Below are 18,732 nucleotides of genomic sequence, written 5' to 3' on the forward strand. Positions count from 1 at the left end.
TAGGACCATGGCTGGAGGGGACTGTAGGACCAACGGAGCCTCTCTGGTCTATAGAATCAATTTCGTGTTCTCAGCATGGGAGGAAAAGTGCCTGTCATTTCCAGAGAACATTTCTTGCAGTAGCAGTCGTATGCCTAATTGTAGCACTTTCTGTGTGGGCATACCCGAAGCAAATACAGTAATATCTTCTGCTAGATCAGATCAACTTCTAATGCATGGAAGTTCCTTTGTTACACAACATTCTCAATCAGGCAGACTGGAAAAGTAATTCTCAGTTACATGCACAAGATTATTTTCTTTATGGCAACTATTTCATTCATTCCCACAATGACCATTCCTTCTGCCTTCTAACTCCTTGTCCTAAAAGGAGGTGTGTTAAAAAGGAGGGGGTGCATCTTCCTTTTAGGAAAAGATGTCCATGAGGTTGTAGTGGGGTAATTACAACCATCTGTAGCTCTTTGTTGGTTGGTGTAATTCGCCTCTGGAGTGCTAAAAGCTTTGCAAATAGGCAGCTAATTTGCATTTGTTATCAGTCATGCTCTGTTAGACTGCAGTCCTAAGACTGCAAAAGCGAGAGTCCTGTTTAATTTGAAACCTTGCATACTCCAAGATTCTTACACTAACAGAAAATAGTCAAATAAAAGGTGTTCATCCTGATTCAGCAAGGGAGAATGTGCTGCAATCTGCTGATGTGGGCTTACATGCATGGATGAGGATTCTCTTGCTGGATTGGCACCCACACACAACAGGGTGAGGCATGCATCTTCCAGCAGTCATTCCACACTGCAGCAATGTGTTCCCATCACTAGAACAGGGACTGTGAAACTTGGATCTTTCTAGTCACCTGTTTTGTGGGGACTCGGATCCAGACTGCTGCATCCCCTCATCAGAGTCAGGGCATCCTACCCCACCAAGCAGGTGAGAGATTCTGTAAAAATGGACTGTGTCAACCACCTGATCTCTGGTTTAGAGCCATGTTGGATTAGAATGCTGAATCAGAGCATTTTTGTTCAGTTGTTAAGTCGTGTCCGACTCTTCGTGACCCCATGGACCAGAGCACGCCAGGCCTTCCTGTCCTCCGCTCTCTCCCGGGGTGTGCTCAAGTTCATATTCATTGCATCGGTGATGCTATCTAGCCATCTCATCCTCTGCCGTCCCCTTCTCCTTTTACCTTCAGTCTTTCCCAGCATCAGGGTCTTTTCCAGGGAGTTTTCTCTTCGCATTAGGTGGCCAAAATATTTGAGCTTCAGCTTCAGGATCTGTCCTTCCAATGAGCACTCAGGGTTGATTTCCTTTAGGATGGACTGATTTGACCTCCTTGCAGTCCAGGGGACTCATAAGAGTCTTCTCCAGCACCACAGTTCGAAAGCATCAATTCTTCTCACAGCCATACGTTACTACTGGGAAAACCATAACTTTGATTAGATGGACCTTTGTTGGCAAGGTGATGTCTCTGCTTCTTACTATGCTGTCTAGGTTTGCCAAAGCTTTCCTCCCAAGGAGCAAGCGTCTTTTAATTTCATGGCTACAGTCACCATCTGCAGTGATCTTGAAGCCCAAGAAAATAATATCTGTCACTGCTTCCATTTCTTCCCCTTCTATATGCCAGGAAGTGATGGGGCCAGATGCCATGATCTTTGTTTTTTTAATGTTGAGTTTCAAAGCAGCTTTTGCACTCTCCTCTTTCACCCTCAACAAGAGGCTCTTTAGATCCTCTTCGCTTTCTGCCATTAGGGTGGTATCGTCTGCATATCGGAGGTTGTTGAGAATTCTCCCGGCAATCTTAATTCCGACCTGTGATTCATCCAACCCGGCGTTTCTCATGATGTACTCTGCATATAAGTTAAATAAGCAGGGTGACAATATGCAGCCTTGTCGTACTCCTTTCCCAATTTTGAACCAATCGGTTGTTCCATGTCTGGTTCTTACTGTTGCTTCTTGACACTCGTACAGGTTTCTCAGGAGACAGGTAAGGTGGTCTGGTACTCCCATCTCCTTCAGAATTTACCACAGTTTGTTGTGATCCACACAATCAAAGGCTTTAGTGTAATCAATGAAGCAGAAATAGACGTTTTTTCTGGAATTCTCTTGCTTTCTCCATGATCCAGTGAATGTTGGCGATTTGATCTCTAGTTCCTCTGCCTCTTTGGAACCCATCTTGTACTTCCGGTAGTTCTCGGTTCACATACTGCTGAAGCCTAGCTTGTAGGATTTTGAGCATCACCTTGCTGGCATGTGAAATGAGCGCAATTGTGAGGTAGTTTGAACACTCTTTGGCATTGCCCTTCTTTGGAATTGGAATGTAAACTGACCTTTTGCAGTCTTGTGGCCATTGCTGAGTGTTCCAAATTTGTTGGCATATTGAGTGCAGCACTTTAACAGCATCATCTTTTAGGATTTTAAATAGCTCAGCTGGAAGACTGTCATCTCCGCTAGCTTTGTTGTTACTAATGCTTCCTAAGGCCCACTTGACTTCACTCTCTAGCATGTCTGGCTCAAGTTCAGTGACCGCACTAACATGGCTATCAGGGATATTAAGATCTTTCCTGTATAGTTCTTCTGTGTATTCTTTCCACCTCTTCTTAATCTCATCTGCTTCTGTTAGGTCCCTGCCTTCTTTGTCCTTTATCTTGCCCGTTTTTGCACAAAATGCTCCCTTGAGATCTCCAATTTTCTTGAAAAGATCTCTAGTCTTTCCCATTCTGTTGTTTTCCTTGATTTCTTTCCATTGTTCATTTAAGAAGGTTTTCTTGTCTCTCCCTGCTATTCTCTGGAACTCTGCATTCAGTTGGATATATCTTCCCCCTTCTCCCTTGCTTTTCGCTTCCCTTCTTTCCTCAGCTACTTGTCAAGCCTCATCAGACAGCCACTTGGCTTTCTTGCATTTCTTTTTCTTTGGGATGGATTGAGTTGCTGCCTCCTGAACAATGTCACGGACCTCCGTCCATAGTTCCTCAGGTCTAATCTCTTAAATCTATTCCTCACCTCCACTGTATATTCATAAGGGATATGATTGAGGTCATACCTGAATGGTTTAGTGGTTTTCCCTACGTTCTTCAATTAAAGCCAAAATTTTGCAATAAGAAGCTCATGATCTGAGCCACAGTCAGCTCCAGGTCTTGTTTTTACTGCCTGTATAGAGCTTCTCCATCGTTGGCTGCAAAGGACATAATCAATCTGATTTCGATATTGACCATCTGGTGGTGTCCATGTGTAGAGTCGCCTCTTGTGCTGTTGGAAAAGAGTGTTTTCTATGATCAGTGTGTTCTCTTGGCAAAACTCTATTAGCCTTTGTCCTGCTTCATTCTGTACACCAAGGCCATGCTTGCCTGTTATCCCGGTGATTTCTTGACTTCCTATTTTGGCATTCCAATCCCCTATGATGAAAAGGACATCTGTTTTTGGTGTTAGTTCTAGACCGTGTTGTAGGTCTTCATAGAACCAATCAACCTCAGCTTCTTCAGCCTCAGTGGTTGGGGCATAGACTTGAATTACTGTGATGTTGAATGGTTTGCCTTGGATTCGTACTGAGATCATTCTGTCATTTTTGAGACTGTACCCCAGTACTGCTTTTCCCACACTTTTATTGACTATGAGTGCTACTCCATTTCTTCTAAGGGATTCTTGCCCACAATAGTAGATATGATGGTCACCTGAATTAAATTCGCCCATGCTTGTCCATTTTAGTTCGCTGATTCCCAAGATGTCGATGTTCAATCTTGCCATCTCATGTTTGACCAGCTCCAGTTTACCTTGATTCATTGATCTTACATTCCAGGTTCCTAAACAATATTGTTCTTTACAGCATCGGATTTTCTTTTCACCACCAGACACATCCACAGCTGAGTGTCCTTTCGGCTTTGGCCCAGCCGCTTCACTCTTTCTGGCTACTTGGAAATACCCTCTGCTCTTCCCCAGCAGTATATTGGACACCTTCCCACCTGAGGGGCTCATCTTCCGGCGTCATCTCTTTTAGCCTTGTGATACGCTCCATGGGGTTTTCTTGGCAAGAATACTGGAGTGGGTTGCCATTTCCTTCTCCAGTGGACCACATTTTGTCAGAACTCTCCGCCATGACCTGTCCATCTTGGGTGGCCCTGCACGGCGTAGCTTATGACTTCACTGAGTTATGCAAGCCCCTTCACCACAACAAGACAGTGATCCATGAAGAGGTCAGAGCATTTTAGTTTTTCCTTAATCTGTGCTTATGCAGACAGGACAGAGAAAAAACCAGCCTAAGACCCTTGTCATTTGCAGTTATATCAAAACTTTGGGAATATCCATTTAGCCAGACTTTGGGATTAAGAGGTTAAAAATCAAATGAAAAAGGTGACAAATTCACACCCGTTTCATAGCTGAGTTACTGCATTTTCACATATCTCCCTTCCAGACATGCTATGGGGACAGTTGAAGCTATAAGGCTGTAAAAGCCTTTCTCAGAGGGGAAAATATGTGCTTCCAGAATGTGCTTATATTTCAGTAAACAGTAGCCCTGAGAAAAGTGTGTTTTAAAACTACACTTCATATCTGATTGGATGTCAACCTCTGCCACATGCATCCCCTTCCTCCAAAGAACTCAGGAAGCTCATTTATCCTGACAGCAAGCCTGTGTGGCAGATTAGGCTGAAAGAGCACGGCTCTCTCAAGATTACTGAGCTTCATGGCAATGGCTGCATAGATGGGAGAATGGGGTATGGGGATGGAGTAATAGGGGTGTGAGGTAGTAAGCAGGTTTGTGGAAAGGCCAGGAACCCTGGGCCTTTAGCTAGGATATAGTATTAGATAGTCTCAGGTACACCAATAGGCTATCATCCAGTCCAGAATGAAAGATGTTATTCAACTAAAGCAGAGAGAGAGAGAGATTTGGTACTTGTCTACTGCCCTCTCGTGGTGGAAGCAAATACTGGTATCTAAAGCCCATTAGATGCTGCTGGGATCAGCAAGACCAAGGGCATTTCTACACCAGCCTAAAATCCTGCATTTAGAATAGGGCTTTCTGCTTCCATTTCAAATGCAGGATCTCCACTGACTCCCTTTACATGCACTTCCTTCTCCCTGTATCTGAGTCCTCCATTATCTTTCATTGATCTCGCTCCTCTTCTTGCAGCTTTCACTCTTTTCACAGAGGAAACTGAAGCGGAACACAACTGGGTAATTTCATAGCTCATTATCTGCAATCTATTTAAAAACAGAACATAGGGCATTTAGTGCAGGAGGGTCAGGGCAGGGTCATGGCATCATGTAAAGATGACAGGGTTGTTGTGAGGATAAAATGGAGAGGAGGAGAATGTAAGCCGCCTTGAGTTCCTTGCAAGAGGGAAAAAGGCGGGATATAAATGCAATAAATAAATAAACAAATAGCCCTGTGAACTTCCATGAAGGAGCAATCTCAATCGCAGGATAAAAGCCCCAAGGATGCTTACAGACAGTTCCTAGCCCTACCAGTTAAAAGGCTTTGTGCAGGCATTCCATCTTTCCCTCCTTAATGGGGTTGTGTGTGTTTTTTGGTGGTGGTTGTGGTAAGACAAATGACTGAAGAAGTGGTGAGAAAACACGGAAATATTGCAAGTGGAAGACCATGCCATCTGGAGCCCCTGTAAAATTTTGTGTTTGAGGCAGGATGATTGCACCATAAAAGCCTCATCTGGAAGTGCCCCGGAACTCAATTTGAATCCAGTTTCTTTGTGCTTTTTCTAAAATGCATCAAACATGAGAAAAGGCTGAAGGAACTTCATATGTATGGGAAAGGATTAGGTGCAGGGAGGTTAAAGGTTACCATCATGATGAAGAATGACTGTTGGGGACCACTGGGGAAAGGAGAAGCAGCAGCAGGGTCCAATTGTAGCCAAACAGATTTAGACAGGAGCAGGGTTATCTCTGGAAATTTGGAGAAAAGGCCAGATGAAAATCTACTAGAGAGGCTTTACATCTAGTAAAATTTGATTACCCTTCTTTTGCATGCAAGCCACATTGCCAATTTGCAAGCTCGGTCCAATGTAAAGGAGTAGCAGAGAGTCCTCCTATGGGCTTGGGTGTAGGCTTAATCTGTTACTTTTTAGGGTATTCCCATGCTCTAATATTCAACACTGGGGATGAGACAGATGAGGACCTGTTTGTTTTTTATCACACTGAAAGAAATAAAGCCATCTATCAAACTAACAAAATACAGGCTTAAGCCAGTTTTAAAGCTTTGCAAAAAAGAAAAATGCACTTTTTGCTGTCATAAAGACTCTTACAAATGCAGTCCTATGCATGTCTTTTCAGAAATAAGCCCCATTAAGTTCAATCAGACTTAGGGTGCAATCCTATGGCTGCTAGTCAGTGGCTAGATAGCCATAGGATAGGTTGGTTCCTGGAGAACCGACCCCCCACCCCTTCTCGTGCTGCCTTGTAGGCAGCATGGATCAGCCCAATGCTCCGCGCTTGTAAGAGGAGTGCAGTGTAGCAAAAATGGGCCATTCCTGGGGCGGGGCTGGGAAGTCGGAAGTGCCGGTACGACATATCCTATGTGTCGTCCAGCTGCCACTTCCCGTGCTCCGAGGTCCTGCGGCTAGACAGATGAAATCAGCTGTCTAGCCACAAAAGCAGGGCGGGGGGAGTGAGGAGGAGATCTGCTCCTCACCACTCCTCCCATCCTGCACTGGATAGGCGGTCGCCCCCGGGGTTGGAGGTGACCGTCAATCCACATAGGATTGCTCCCTCCAGTGAGTATAGAATTGCAGCCTTAATATAACTGGATGTTTTTAAAAGCAAGGGCAAACAACATTTGCTAAGAAGAGGAATATCAATAGCCATTAGCTACAATGTGCATGAGATACAACCTTCCAGTCAAGAATCTAGATGTCTCTACCTTGATGGCTGCTGCAGTGGATTACAAGGGATAAGTTGCCTTGTACTTAATTTATAGGTGCCCATACATGTTGCTTCTCTTTTATATTTCTGCATATACAATGTCACAGGTGTTTACAAGTTAAAAACCACCAGCAAGGGGAGAAAGGCTGTGCTTCATGATCTGCTGATTTCCATGTGGGGCCTTGTTGCTGAGCTCACTCGCTGAACTACTTCTCTCTCAGGAAATAGGGTTTGTTCCTAGTCACCTGGAAGTGTGGAGACTTCTATTTCATAAGGGGTCTACTTCTGTTACTAGTGCAAGCGTTGCCCTGCCATTCCTCTCGGTGGAATGTCTCCATTGCTGCCTGCATTTTGGGATTGGTGGGGTTGAGAACATCAAAGGGGCAGCACTTGAAAGAGGAAGGCTTCCCTTGTCTCCTGTCAAAAGTGGACAGCGAAGGCTTGAGGAAGCCATGCGTGCTTCTCTGCACTTGAGTGAACAGTCACAACAACAGATAATGGGGGATATTTGAAAGCATGCTTTGAGCAAATTTTGTTTGCCTGCATACCTGCGTAAGAGGATTCCTATTGTTTTAGACGTCTTCGATCTACACCTGCTCTCTTAGATCATTTTTGATGAGTAATTGGATCTGTCTTCTTCATATGCCCCTGGGAGAGGGTTCACACAGGCTAGAATCAGTACCGGCCAATGCTTCTTTCCCTAAGATGCTGGTATACACAGGAAGGGACATCCTTTGAACTAGAAGCCCTGATTCCCAATCCTTGAAGTGTGAGCACTAGCTGTAGCAACTCAATATGGCAGAAATGTGTTCTGCACATGCTCAGGGACAACTCATCATTAATAATTCATATATTCCAGGATTGAGGCCCAATGCAAATTAAGCCCTGATATGGTTGCTCATCCTGTTTGCTATTATTTATTTCATTTCTATATCACCCATAGCCAAAGCTCTCTGGGCAGTTCACAACTTTGTTTGTTTGTTTGTTTGTTGAATATATCATGGGGGAAGGAAGTCATGTTGGGGGAGAGGCTGGGATAAAGGAACATATGTGAGAATCATAGAGTTGGAAGGGGCTATTTAGTCCAACCCCCTGCTCAGTATAGGAATCCAGTTTAAAGCATCCTTGACAGATGGCTGTCCAGTATGTGCTTGAACACTTCCAGCGATGAAGGACCCACCACCTCCCTAGGTAGTTAGTTCCATTGTCTGACTGTTCTGACCATTAGTAAGTTTTTCCTGATGTTCAACTGAAATCTGCCTTCCTGTAACATAAGCCTGTTATTTCATGTCCTACAAACTTGGATGATAAATGGCCGTAGCTCAATGGTAGAGCACAAGCTTTACATTCAAAAGACCCCATGTGCAATCCCTGGCATATGCAAGTGTGCCTGGAAAAGATCCCCCCCCCCCGGTCTGGAACAGTGGAGAGGTGCTGCCAGTTGCCGTAGACAATACAGAGATAGATGGACCAAAGGTCTAATTTGGTATAAGGCGGCTTCCAATGTTCCTCTGAAAACAAGAGGGTGGAATTTAGAACTGTGGGATATGGAATTAAACGTTAGAAAGGGGGAGTGAATGAAATTGGGATCAGTTGCTTACGACCCAAGCCATTCCCAGCCCTATAGGAAGAATGCATGGACTTCCTAGGGGCCATTTAGATCCTATATTTCCATGGGAACCGGTCTGTATTTAAAGTCTGTTGCCTTCATTGTTAATCACAAGCATTCTGTTCCTTAGAAAACAGATCATTCATCATATGACTATAAATGTTGATATGGAAGATTCGGGATACAAGTTGTCGACATTTCAGAGAAATCAGATGAAAGATGGCTGATGTGTGGCAGTTTAAGAACTGGAGGCAGATGGTACTTGGGTCACGCACATATAGCGGCAGCTGCCACTAAAGGTCGCAGCGAGTGCCACCCTATCTATGCTCAGTATGATAGTGGTAAAACCAATGGAGATTCCAGAGCACGGGCAGTTGCTGGTGTGGGAAGCGCTTCAGCAGCTGTCTTCTCCTACCTCTAGCTGGCTCAGGCTAGAAAGTGTGTGAAGGAGGGCCTTGGGAAAAGCGTAGAGGGAAAGGGAGGCATGAATTCTTCTTCCACCCTCCATTTTCTTTACCATGAATTTTATTGTCCTCATTTAAAAAGTAGACTAAAGCTCCACTCCTATGCACAATGACCTGGAAGTAAGCTCCATCGAACTCAATAGGACATATTTCTGAGTAGACATGCATAGGATCACATCGTAAATGTTGCAGCCCAGAAGCAGCCATAGCTTCTCATAGCTCTCACTGGGATATCGGCTGTTCTGAGGATTTACCTGCAGGTGGTGCTGCCTGCCCATGTAATGCTCTACAGCAGTTGACCAACTTTGGCAAGAGGGTGATACAAAACACCTACCTAACCTCTCTGATCTGGATTGGGGACCTTGAACGTGATGCTGCCTGTAATTCTTCTAGCTTCCTTATGCGCATGACATTGTAGATCAGGGGTCAGTGCCCATGGCTGGGTATTTGTATTGCCCTATTATTATGGTGCTTCTAGATATACACCTCCTGGTGTGCTAACAATCAAAAGGCATTGTGCAACTATTCCATCTTTTCCTCTTGAACAATTTTTTTTCTGGTAAGATAACATGGGAGGGTAACAAATGGAAAATGACAATGACTGAGTAAAATTCCTTGTTTGAGGCAGGGTGATTGCAGAGTAAAAGCGTCATCTGGAAGCATCCCAGGATCTTATTCTATAACTGCTAAGTTTCCTTTGGTGAGGGGTTTTGATTGTAAAATGTCACAATAACAGACAATGGTGCTGTTCACACAACACGCTCACCCACACTCAGTGGTTGAGTGTGAGTTGTTGAATTGTGGGTGGTTTGCTGAATTGTGGGTTAGCATTTTGTCTGAACCCAGGACATTTTCTGTAGGGTGGCTTGTTAACCATGCAGTGTGGCTTGTTAACCACCCTGAACAACCCAACAACAAACCATGGGTTCTCAAGGTGGCTTGTTCAAGAAAAATAAGACACACTGCATGGTTAACAAGCCACCCTGCAGAAAATTCCTGGGTTCAGACAACATACAAACCCATGGTTCAACAAACAACCCACAGTTCAAAAACAACCCACACCCAACCACTGAGTGTTGTGTGAACAGCCCCAATGTTTGGGCCATTTTTGAAAACATGTCTTGAAAACATGAGAAGGCTATCAGTGGCTACTAGTCTTGATGGCTATGTGCTACCTCCAGTACCAGAGGCAATGAGCCTATGTACACCAGTCGCTGGGGAACACGGGTGGGAGGGTGCTGTTGTGCTTATGTCCTGCTTGTGGGACAGCTGGTTAGCCACTGTGTGAACAGAATGCTGGACTAGATGGACCCTTGGTCTGATCCAGCATGGCTCTTCTTATGTTCCTATGTTCTTATGTCTTGGGAAAATTTTCCTCAACTAGGGAGTCCTTTGTAAAGAGCACTGCTGTTGTTTCTTGAGCTACCTCAGTAGTGCAGGTACTCCTAGGGCAGGGATAGGTAGACTTCAGGCTCGCATGATCTATTTATTAGAACTCTGAGGTCCATCACTCAGAACCAGGTGCAAAATAAGGGGTTCAGGCAAGTGGATGTACACTAAGAATTAAGGAACAGAGTGCCCTTGAGCACATGTTCAGCCCAGGAATTTATGATAAGTATCAGAACCAACCCCACAAATGCTTTCACATAAAAATCCAGTCCTAGTTTCCCTCCCAGCAATCTAATTTAGGAGAAAAAAGCTTCTTGTTGTGACTGTTAGACAGCTGATTGTCAGGAACCCTTGCTGATCTACTGCAAATCATCCAGAGATCTACTGGTAGATCCAGATCTAACTTCTGCTCCCCCCTGTCCTAGGGCATACAAAGAGATCAGCAGTCACATCCACTCACTCACTCATTGTGGCAAAAGACAAAACAGCATTGAAAACATGCTGGGGCGTACTAGGTTTCCCAATAAAACCCTCCTTATTGGAGACAAGAGGTGGAACCAATACACTTGTAATATTTTTGCCATCAGACACCTTTGCTTTGGGTCATGGTCTTCATATTTAGATGAAAAAGGTCCCACAGTTCCCAGCATGCCCTAGCGTGTTGGGAACTGTATGACTTTTTTCTGTCTAAACATGCATAGGATTGTGCCCTAATTTTATTTTACATTTTTCTATGCCACCCTTCCATATAAATATTCTCAGAGCAGCTTATGCAATAAAGTTTATGCAGCTGCCCATATCTTGTACATATCTGACAGGGGTTTGGGGGGGAGGGGTTACTTATTATTATTATCATCATCATCATCATATCATCATCATATCATCATCATCCCACCTTTTTCCCAATACTGGGACTCAAGGCAGCTTTACAACATTAAAAACGTGGACAATTAAAACCTATAAATAGAAGTATACAACAGTTAAAAATATAATTAAATCATCAATAATATTAAAACTGTATAAAATATCAAAACGTTAAAAGACAACAAGAAATATAATATCCATCCATCGTATTCTTACAGGTCCAGACTAGCTATCCCCAAAGGCCTGCCAGAACAAAAAAGTTTTTACATGCCTGCAAAAGCTTGTACTTCTGTGCAATCTATTTTAAAGTATTGTAATGTAAATCTCTACTCTGTTATCAACATGTTACCAAACCTCTCCTAAGTTACAGTCCTATTTAAACTGCTGGCAAATAAACAATTACAACTTTACTTTGCAGTTTTGACTTCATGTGGCTGTGTTATCGGAGCTCAGTAAAAACATTGCTCAAAGAGGGATTTGCGATCAACGCCAGCGCAGCCTCCCAGGTTGGCAGTGAACAGTTAACTACGATTTCCAAACAACAAATTGTCAATTGGTTTTGCACCCACCTTAAAGTAATTTGGGCCTGCAGTAGGGCCACACATGGAAGCAAAGCATCCCTTCCCTGATCCCCCATAGAGATCAAACGGCCAGCTCAGCCAAAGGATTGCCTGGAAAATCGGTGGTGGGCGAGGGGAGTGCCCATCCCCAAGAAGCAGGGAGACACAGCAAAACAGCACTGTAGAAGTCTTCCCACTCTGGAGTAGTTTCCTATGCTCCTGGTTCCAGCATAGCACACAAATGCAAGTGTAGGAAGAGACCTGCGAAAAGGCAGGTTCTGTTTCCCCCAAGCTCACCAAAGGGAGCTGGCTGTGCACTGGCTCTGAGCTCCCAGTGGGCTTCATGGGCTGGTGGAGGGAGCAGCAGAGGCAGAAACACTTTTCGCAAAGGGATTTAGGGTGCTTCTAGACACATGGCTCCTAGTGCCACCCATCAAAAGGCATGGGGCAGCTATTTTGTCTTTCCCTCAGCAGATTTTTTATGCTAAGAAAAAAAGATCTTAGCATAATGGTGGGAAAACATGGGAGGGTTACACATGGAAGACAACAACATCTGGAACACCTCCCCACACACACACACAAACTCTGTGCTTGAGGGAGGGGGATCACACACAAAAAAGTCTCACCTGCAAACACTGTAAGAGTGAGAAGTCCTGAACCCACTAATCTGATGCTCTAAATCAGGACATTTTCACACATCCTCACATTTATCCTTTGTAACACTTCCATTTCTTTTCTCCCCCATCCCACTCCACATTTTCGTAAATCTGGGTTGTAAGCTCTTTGCAGCAGCGACCTATATTTTGCCCTCTTCTTCTTTCTATCCCACGTTTAATATCCATTCTGGAATTCTTTCATGGAATCTATGCTCCTGAGTTCAATCATGTTGGTGCCATGAAGGCTCTTGAGGGCCCAAGAACTGTCAAGGGGGGTGTCTCCATGAGTGATTTATTCTGAGCTGGCTCATTTGGAAGTCATTAGAGATACATGGCATCATGGCCATCCGGAAGCCACCCTGGAGCTGATCAGGGAAAAACCGGATTTCCTGAGACTGCTTAAAGACTGATACTTTTCCTTAAGTTGGGTTCTCCCCAGTATAGTTGTTGCATGCCCCAACCCCCGCTTTTACCTCAGCTATGCTAGCCCTGCCCAGGGGTGTGCCGGTCAAGGGGTGTGTCCTGTGTGTTTCCCGTCCCTGCACAAACCACTTAGTGTCTACTCAGAAGTAACTGCAATTGTGCTCAATGAGGTTTCTCCCCTGAATGCCCACATCAGAACTTACAGAGATCCCCCTCAATTGAAGTGGCACAGTTTAAAGCCCAAATCTCCTAAGTGCTGTAAAGCACAATCTTGAGGCTCCTATTCTCAGCTGTTTGGTTTATTGCCTTAGGAAGTAACTACTTCACACCTTTGTTATAGAGATCCTGCAGTTAGAAAGGGGGCTGGTTTCCCATCCCCACATGTCCCCCCTTTTCCCAGCACAAGCATATGTGAGTCTACTCAGAAGTAACTCTCATTGTGCAGGTGCATCTGGAGTTTCGGGGAAAGGACAAAGGGGGAGCGTTCTGACAGACTCTGACTGAAACCCAGAGTGGATTAACTGCCCCACTGACATCAGAGTCACCAGCCTCCCCTGCTTTTATCCCTTCTCAGTTTGGCTCTGTGAATCATACTAGCCCTTCCATTCTGTCAAGTGGGAGCAGGTTAACAAAAGAGACAGGGCCCCCCATCTAGCAGGAGCTTCATCCAAATGTCTGCTAGAGTATTCTGTTTTACATCATGGCACGTGGAAAAGATGGCCAATGAAATGTATTTACAGTTCTAGTAACATTTTGATATTTTGTATATGGTCGCAACTTCAGCAAAGGAGATCGTTACCTTGTCATGGTGCTGGAGCTTGAGCACCTCAATGACGTCATGAGCTAAACTGTGAAGGGACACCCAAGATGGGAAGGTCATGGCAGAAAGGTCAGACTAAATACGATCCCTGGGGAAGGAAACGGCAACCCACCCCAGTATTCTTGCCATGAAAACTAAATGGATCAGTACAACCAGAGATATGTTGGTATACCATCGGAAGATGGGACTCCCAGGTCGGAAGATGGTCAAAATGCTACTGGGGAGGAACAGAGGATAAGTTCAACCAGCCCCAGATGTGATGACGCAGCTAGCTCAAAGCTGAAAGGACGGCTAGCAGCCGATGGTGCTGGTGGTGAACGACGAATCCCATGTTCTAAAGATCAACACACCATAGAACCTGGAATGTAAGATCTATGAGCCAGGGCAAATTGGATGTAGTTATTGGGGAGATGTCAAGATTAAATATAGACATTTTGTGTGTCAGTGAACTGAAATGGACTGGAATGGGCCACTTCACATCAAATGACCACCAGATCTACTACTGTGGACAAGAGGACCACAGAAGAAATGGAGTAGCCTTCATAATTAATAATAAAGTGGCTAAAGCAGGGCTTGGATGCAATCCAAAAAATGACAGAATTATCTCAATTCGAATTCAGGGTAAGCCATTTAACATCACAGTGAGCCAAATATACGCCCCAACCACAGATGCTGAAGAAGCAGAAGTAGATCAGTTCTATGAGGATCTGCAGCACCTACTGGATAGTACGCCAAACAAAGATGTTATTTTAATTACAGGAGACTGGAATGCTAAGGTGGGTAGTCAAACGACACCTGGAATTACAGGCAAGCATGGTCTGGGAGAACAAAATGAAGCAGGATATAGACTGATAGAATTTTGCCAAGACAACTCACTGTGCATAACAAACACTCTCTTCCAACAACCTAAGAGACGACTTTATACATGGACTTCACCAGGTGGTCGACACCAAAATGAGATTGACTACATCCTTTGTAGCCAAAGGTGGCGGACATCTATGCAGCTGGTAAAAACAAGACCTGGAGCTGATTGTAGTTCAGATCACGAACTTCTTATTGCACAATTTAGAATCAGACTAAAGAGAATAGGGAAGACCCACAGATCAGTTAGATATGAGCTCACTAATATTCCTCATGAATATGCAGTGGAGGTGAAGAATAGATTTAAGGGACTAGATTTAGTAGACAGGGTCCCGGAAGCACTATGGACCGAAGTTCGCAACATTGTTCAGGAGGTGGCAACAAAAAACGTCCCAAAGAAAAAGAAAACCAAGAAGGCAAGATGGCTGTCTGCTGAGACACTGGAAGCAGCCCAAGAAAGAAGGAAAGCAAAAGGCAACAGTGACAGCTGGAGATATGCCCAATTAAATGCAAAATTCCAGAGGTTAGCCAGAAGAGATAAGGAATTATTTTTAAACAAGCAATGTGCGGACGCGGAAGAAGATAATAGAATAGGAAGGATAAGAGACCTCTTCCAGAAAATTAGAAATATTGGAGGTAAATTCCAGGCAAAAATGGGTATGATCAAAAACAAAGATGGCAAGGACCTAACAGAAGCAGAAGAGATCAAGAAAAGGTGGCAAGAATATACGGAAGATCTGTATAGGAAGGATAATAATATCGCGGATAGATTTGACGGTGTGGTCAGGGAGCTAGAGCCAGACATCCTGAAGAGTGAGGTTGAATGGGCCTTAAGAAGCAAGGCTAATAACAAGGCAGCAGGAGATGACGGTATCCCAGCGGAACTGTTTAAAATCTTGCCAGATGATGCTGTCAAGGTGATGCATGCCGTATGCCAGCAAATTTGGAAAACACAAGAATGGCCACCAGATTGGAGAAGATCAACTTATATCCCCATATGAAAAAAGGGAAGCACCAAAGAATGTTCAAACTATCGAACAGTGGCACTTATTTCATATGCCAGTAAGGTAATGCTCAAGATCTTGCAAGGTAGACGCCAGCAATTCATGAAATGAGAATCGCCAGATGTACAAGCTGGGTTTAGAAAAGGCAGAGGAACTAGAGACCAAATTGCCAATATCCGCTGGATAATGGAGAAAGCCAGGGAGTTTCAAAAAAACATATATTTCTGTTTTACTGACTATTCTAAAGCCTTTGACTTTGTGGATCATAACAAATTGTGGCAAGTTCTTGGTGGTATGGGGATACCAAGTCATCTTGTCTGCCTCCTGAGGAATCTGTATAACGACCAAGTAGCAATGGTAAGAACAGACCACGGAACAATGGACTGGTTTAAGATTGGGAAAGGAGGACAGCAGGGTTGTATACTCTCACCCTACCTATTCAACCTGTAGGCAGAACACATCATGCAACGTGCTGGGCTTGATGAAGCCAAGGCTGGAGTTAAAATCGCTGGAAGAAACTTTAACAATCTCAGATAGGCAGATGATACCATTTTAATGGCTGAAAGCGAGGAGGAGCTGAGGAACCTCATGACGAAGGTGAAAGAAGAAAGTGCAAAAGCTGGGTTGCAGTTAAACCTTGAAAAAACCAAGATTATGGCAACCAGCTTGATTGATAACTGGCAAATAGAGGGAGAAAACGTGGAGGCAGTGACAGACTTTGTCTTTCTAGGCGCAAAGATTACTGCAGATGCTGACTGCAGCCAGGAAATCAGAAGACGTTTACTTCTTGGGGGGACAGCAATGACAAATCTTGATAAAATAGTGAAGAGTAGAGACATCACACTGACAACAAAGGTCCGCATAGTTAAAGCAATGGTATTCCCCGTAGTAGGGGGCCGCGGTGGCTTCGTGGTTAAGATGTTGAACTGCAGACCGGAAGGTCGGCAGGACAGCAGTTCGAGACCTGAGTGCTGCGTGACGGAGTGAGCTCCCGTCTTCAGTTCCAGCTTCTGCCAACCTAGCAGTTCGAAAGCAAGAAATTGCAAGTAGATAAATAGGTACCGCTTCAGCGGGAAAGGTAACAGCGTTCCGTCACCTCAGTGTTCAGTCATGCCGGCCACATGACCACGGAAGCATCTTCGGACAGCACTGGCTCTTCATCTTAGAAATGGAGATGAGCACCACACCCTAGAGTTGGACACGACTGGTTGGGGACACCTTTATCTTTTACCTTTTTATTCCCCGTAGTCACCTATGGCTGCAAGAGCTGGACCATAAGGAAGGCTGAGCAAAGGAAGATAGATGCTTTTGAACTGTGGTGCTGGAGGAAAATTCTGAAAGTGCCTTGGACTGCAAGAAGATCAAACCAGTCCATACTCCAGGAAAGAAAGCCAGACTGCTCACTTGAGGGAATCATATTAAAGGCAAAACTGAAGTACTTTGGCCACATAATGAGAAGACAAGATACCCTGGAGAAGATGCTGATGCTAGGAAAAGTGGAAGGCAAAAGGAAGAGGGGCCGACCAAGGGCAGGATGGATGGATGATATTCTGGAGGTGACGGACTCAACCGTGGGGGAGCTGGGGGTGGTGACAGCTGACTGGAAGCTCTGGCGTGGGCTGGTCCATGAAGTCACGAAGAGATAGAAGCGACTGACCAAATAAACAACAAAAACATGGTAGCAAAACTTTGTGGTAGCTCCCTCTCCCTCTCCCCAGCATAGTTCATAATAGGGTACTTAAGGTGTATTGATGTGAACATAGATGACGTCCTGCAGTGTTCTTTAAACACCAGTCATTGTTACCTGTTCCTGTTGCCTTCATCCATTAGGTTCTACCATTACTCATAACCTGGGGCAGTGAGTTCCAAAGGCCAATTAGCCTCAATGGCCCACTTTGCATGATCATGGCTGGGCAAGGGGGAATAAGTCACAGTGGCATATCTTCCGCACTGCACGTGCTGGAGGAATTTGCATAATTACCCTTGCCAGCACAGCTTATTTCTCCCACCATGATCATTCAAACCAGTTCACTCTGACACTATCTTTAATTAACTTGAAATTTGATACTTACCTTGGATACCTACCTTCAGGATGGGTGAGCAGTAATCTCTTTCCCAAACTATTAATTTTTGAAACAAAATCTTCCCTTTTATTAGTCATGTCATACAAAATTGGAGTTTGGGAAAGTTCATTTCTTCTTCCTTTTTTGTTGGGGGAGGTTGTTTTTGTTTCAGTTCTTCTCCGCCTCTGCAGTCCTAAACAATGGGAGCATATTTCATTCAGCTCAATCGAATTTTCTTCCAAATAAGTGTGCTTACAACCACTGTGTGCTTCTCTGTCTCTCTCTCTGGCCAAGTCATTTTTGGTGTTAATTATGTTTTTCATGTGAATCCAATAATCTTTCTGGCAAGCAGTGAAGTGGGGGTGGGGTCTATACATTAAAGGATCCACAGATCTTGCCAAGACTGGCAAGATTTATATAGGAAACATGATTATGATTCCTGCATGTTGGGACAGCACCTTATTTTGGGTCTGGCTGAGAAATGAGACACAGTGGGCATCTCTCTCTCTCTCTCTCTCTCAATCTCTCTCTCACACACACCTCCCCCCCCCCCCCCGCATGAAGTCTCACCCAGCAATGGGTGAGAAAGCTATTCTTGTATTTCCAGACAAGCACCATTCCCTCACTGTGCTACTTGGCACAACTAGGCATGTCAGCTGCTGATTGGTGATTGATTGATGACCTCAATTGGGCCTGCTGGAGCAGGGGTGGGTACCAACAAGCAGAATGAGTCACTGATCAGGATGCGTTCCCCCCACTCCCTCATTCTAAAGCAGCTTTGAGAAATATGTTGATGATGCGTGTCTTTGGAACAGATTCTTCTTCCTTTAAGCCCCCTTCCCACTTGTCTGCAGCATGAGGCGTTCCCATGATAACCATCTGGCAGACTGGAGCACTGCTGAGGAAGTCAGCTGGTTTGTGGGTGAGGCACCCCAGTGAGTCTGGCTTAGCATACGCTTCCAATTCCTCTGTACAGACTGGGAGTGGTGAGTAAGCAACTCTGGAGTGAAACGTTGGGGGTGAGGTGGAGGATGTGCTTTCCTCCTTCCAGGACAAAACCACCCACTGTGCGGCCCGAAGGAGATGTCTGCCTGTGCAATTGCATGCCTGCACGTCTCTGCATATGCTCAAAGGCATACACATCTCTCCACTTTGGCCTGTAGCAGG

At 44.7% G+C, this 18,732-nt stretch overlaps 1 protein-coding gene across 1 annotated transcript in view; it reads left to right on the forward strand.

The window, feature by feature from the left end:
- The window catches only part of BTBD19 (BTB domain containing 19), a 121,193-nt gene extending 109,606 nt beyond the window's left edge, over positions 1 to 11,587 (forward strand). The window contains exon 7 of the mRNA XM_084848284.1: positions 11,397 to 11,587. Within this exon, the coding sequence (XP_084704410.1) occupies positions 11,397 to 11,495 (99 nt within the window). The 3' untranslated portion in view covers positions 11,496 to 11,587. The remainder of the gene's footprint in view (positions 1 to 11,396) is intronic.
- Positions 11,588 to 18,732: the final 7,145 nt, after the last annotated feature.

Source organism: Heloderma suspectum, chromosome 4 (assembly GCF_057233095.1).
Source record: "Heloderma suspectum isolate Gila_16-S chromosome 4, 16-S_ref, whole genome shotgun sequence".
Taxonomy (NCBI): Eukaryota; Metazoa; Chordata; class Lepidosauria; order Squamata; family Helodermatidae; genus Heloderma; species Heloderma suspectum.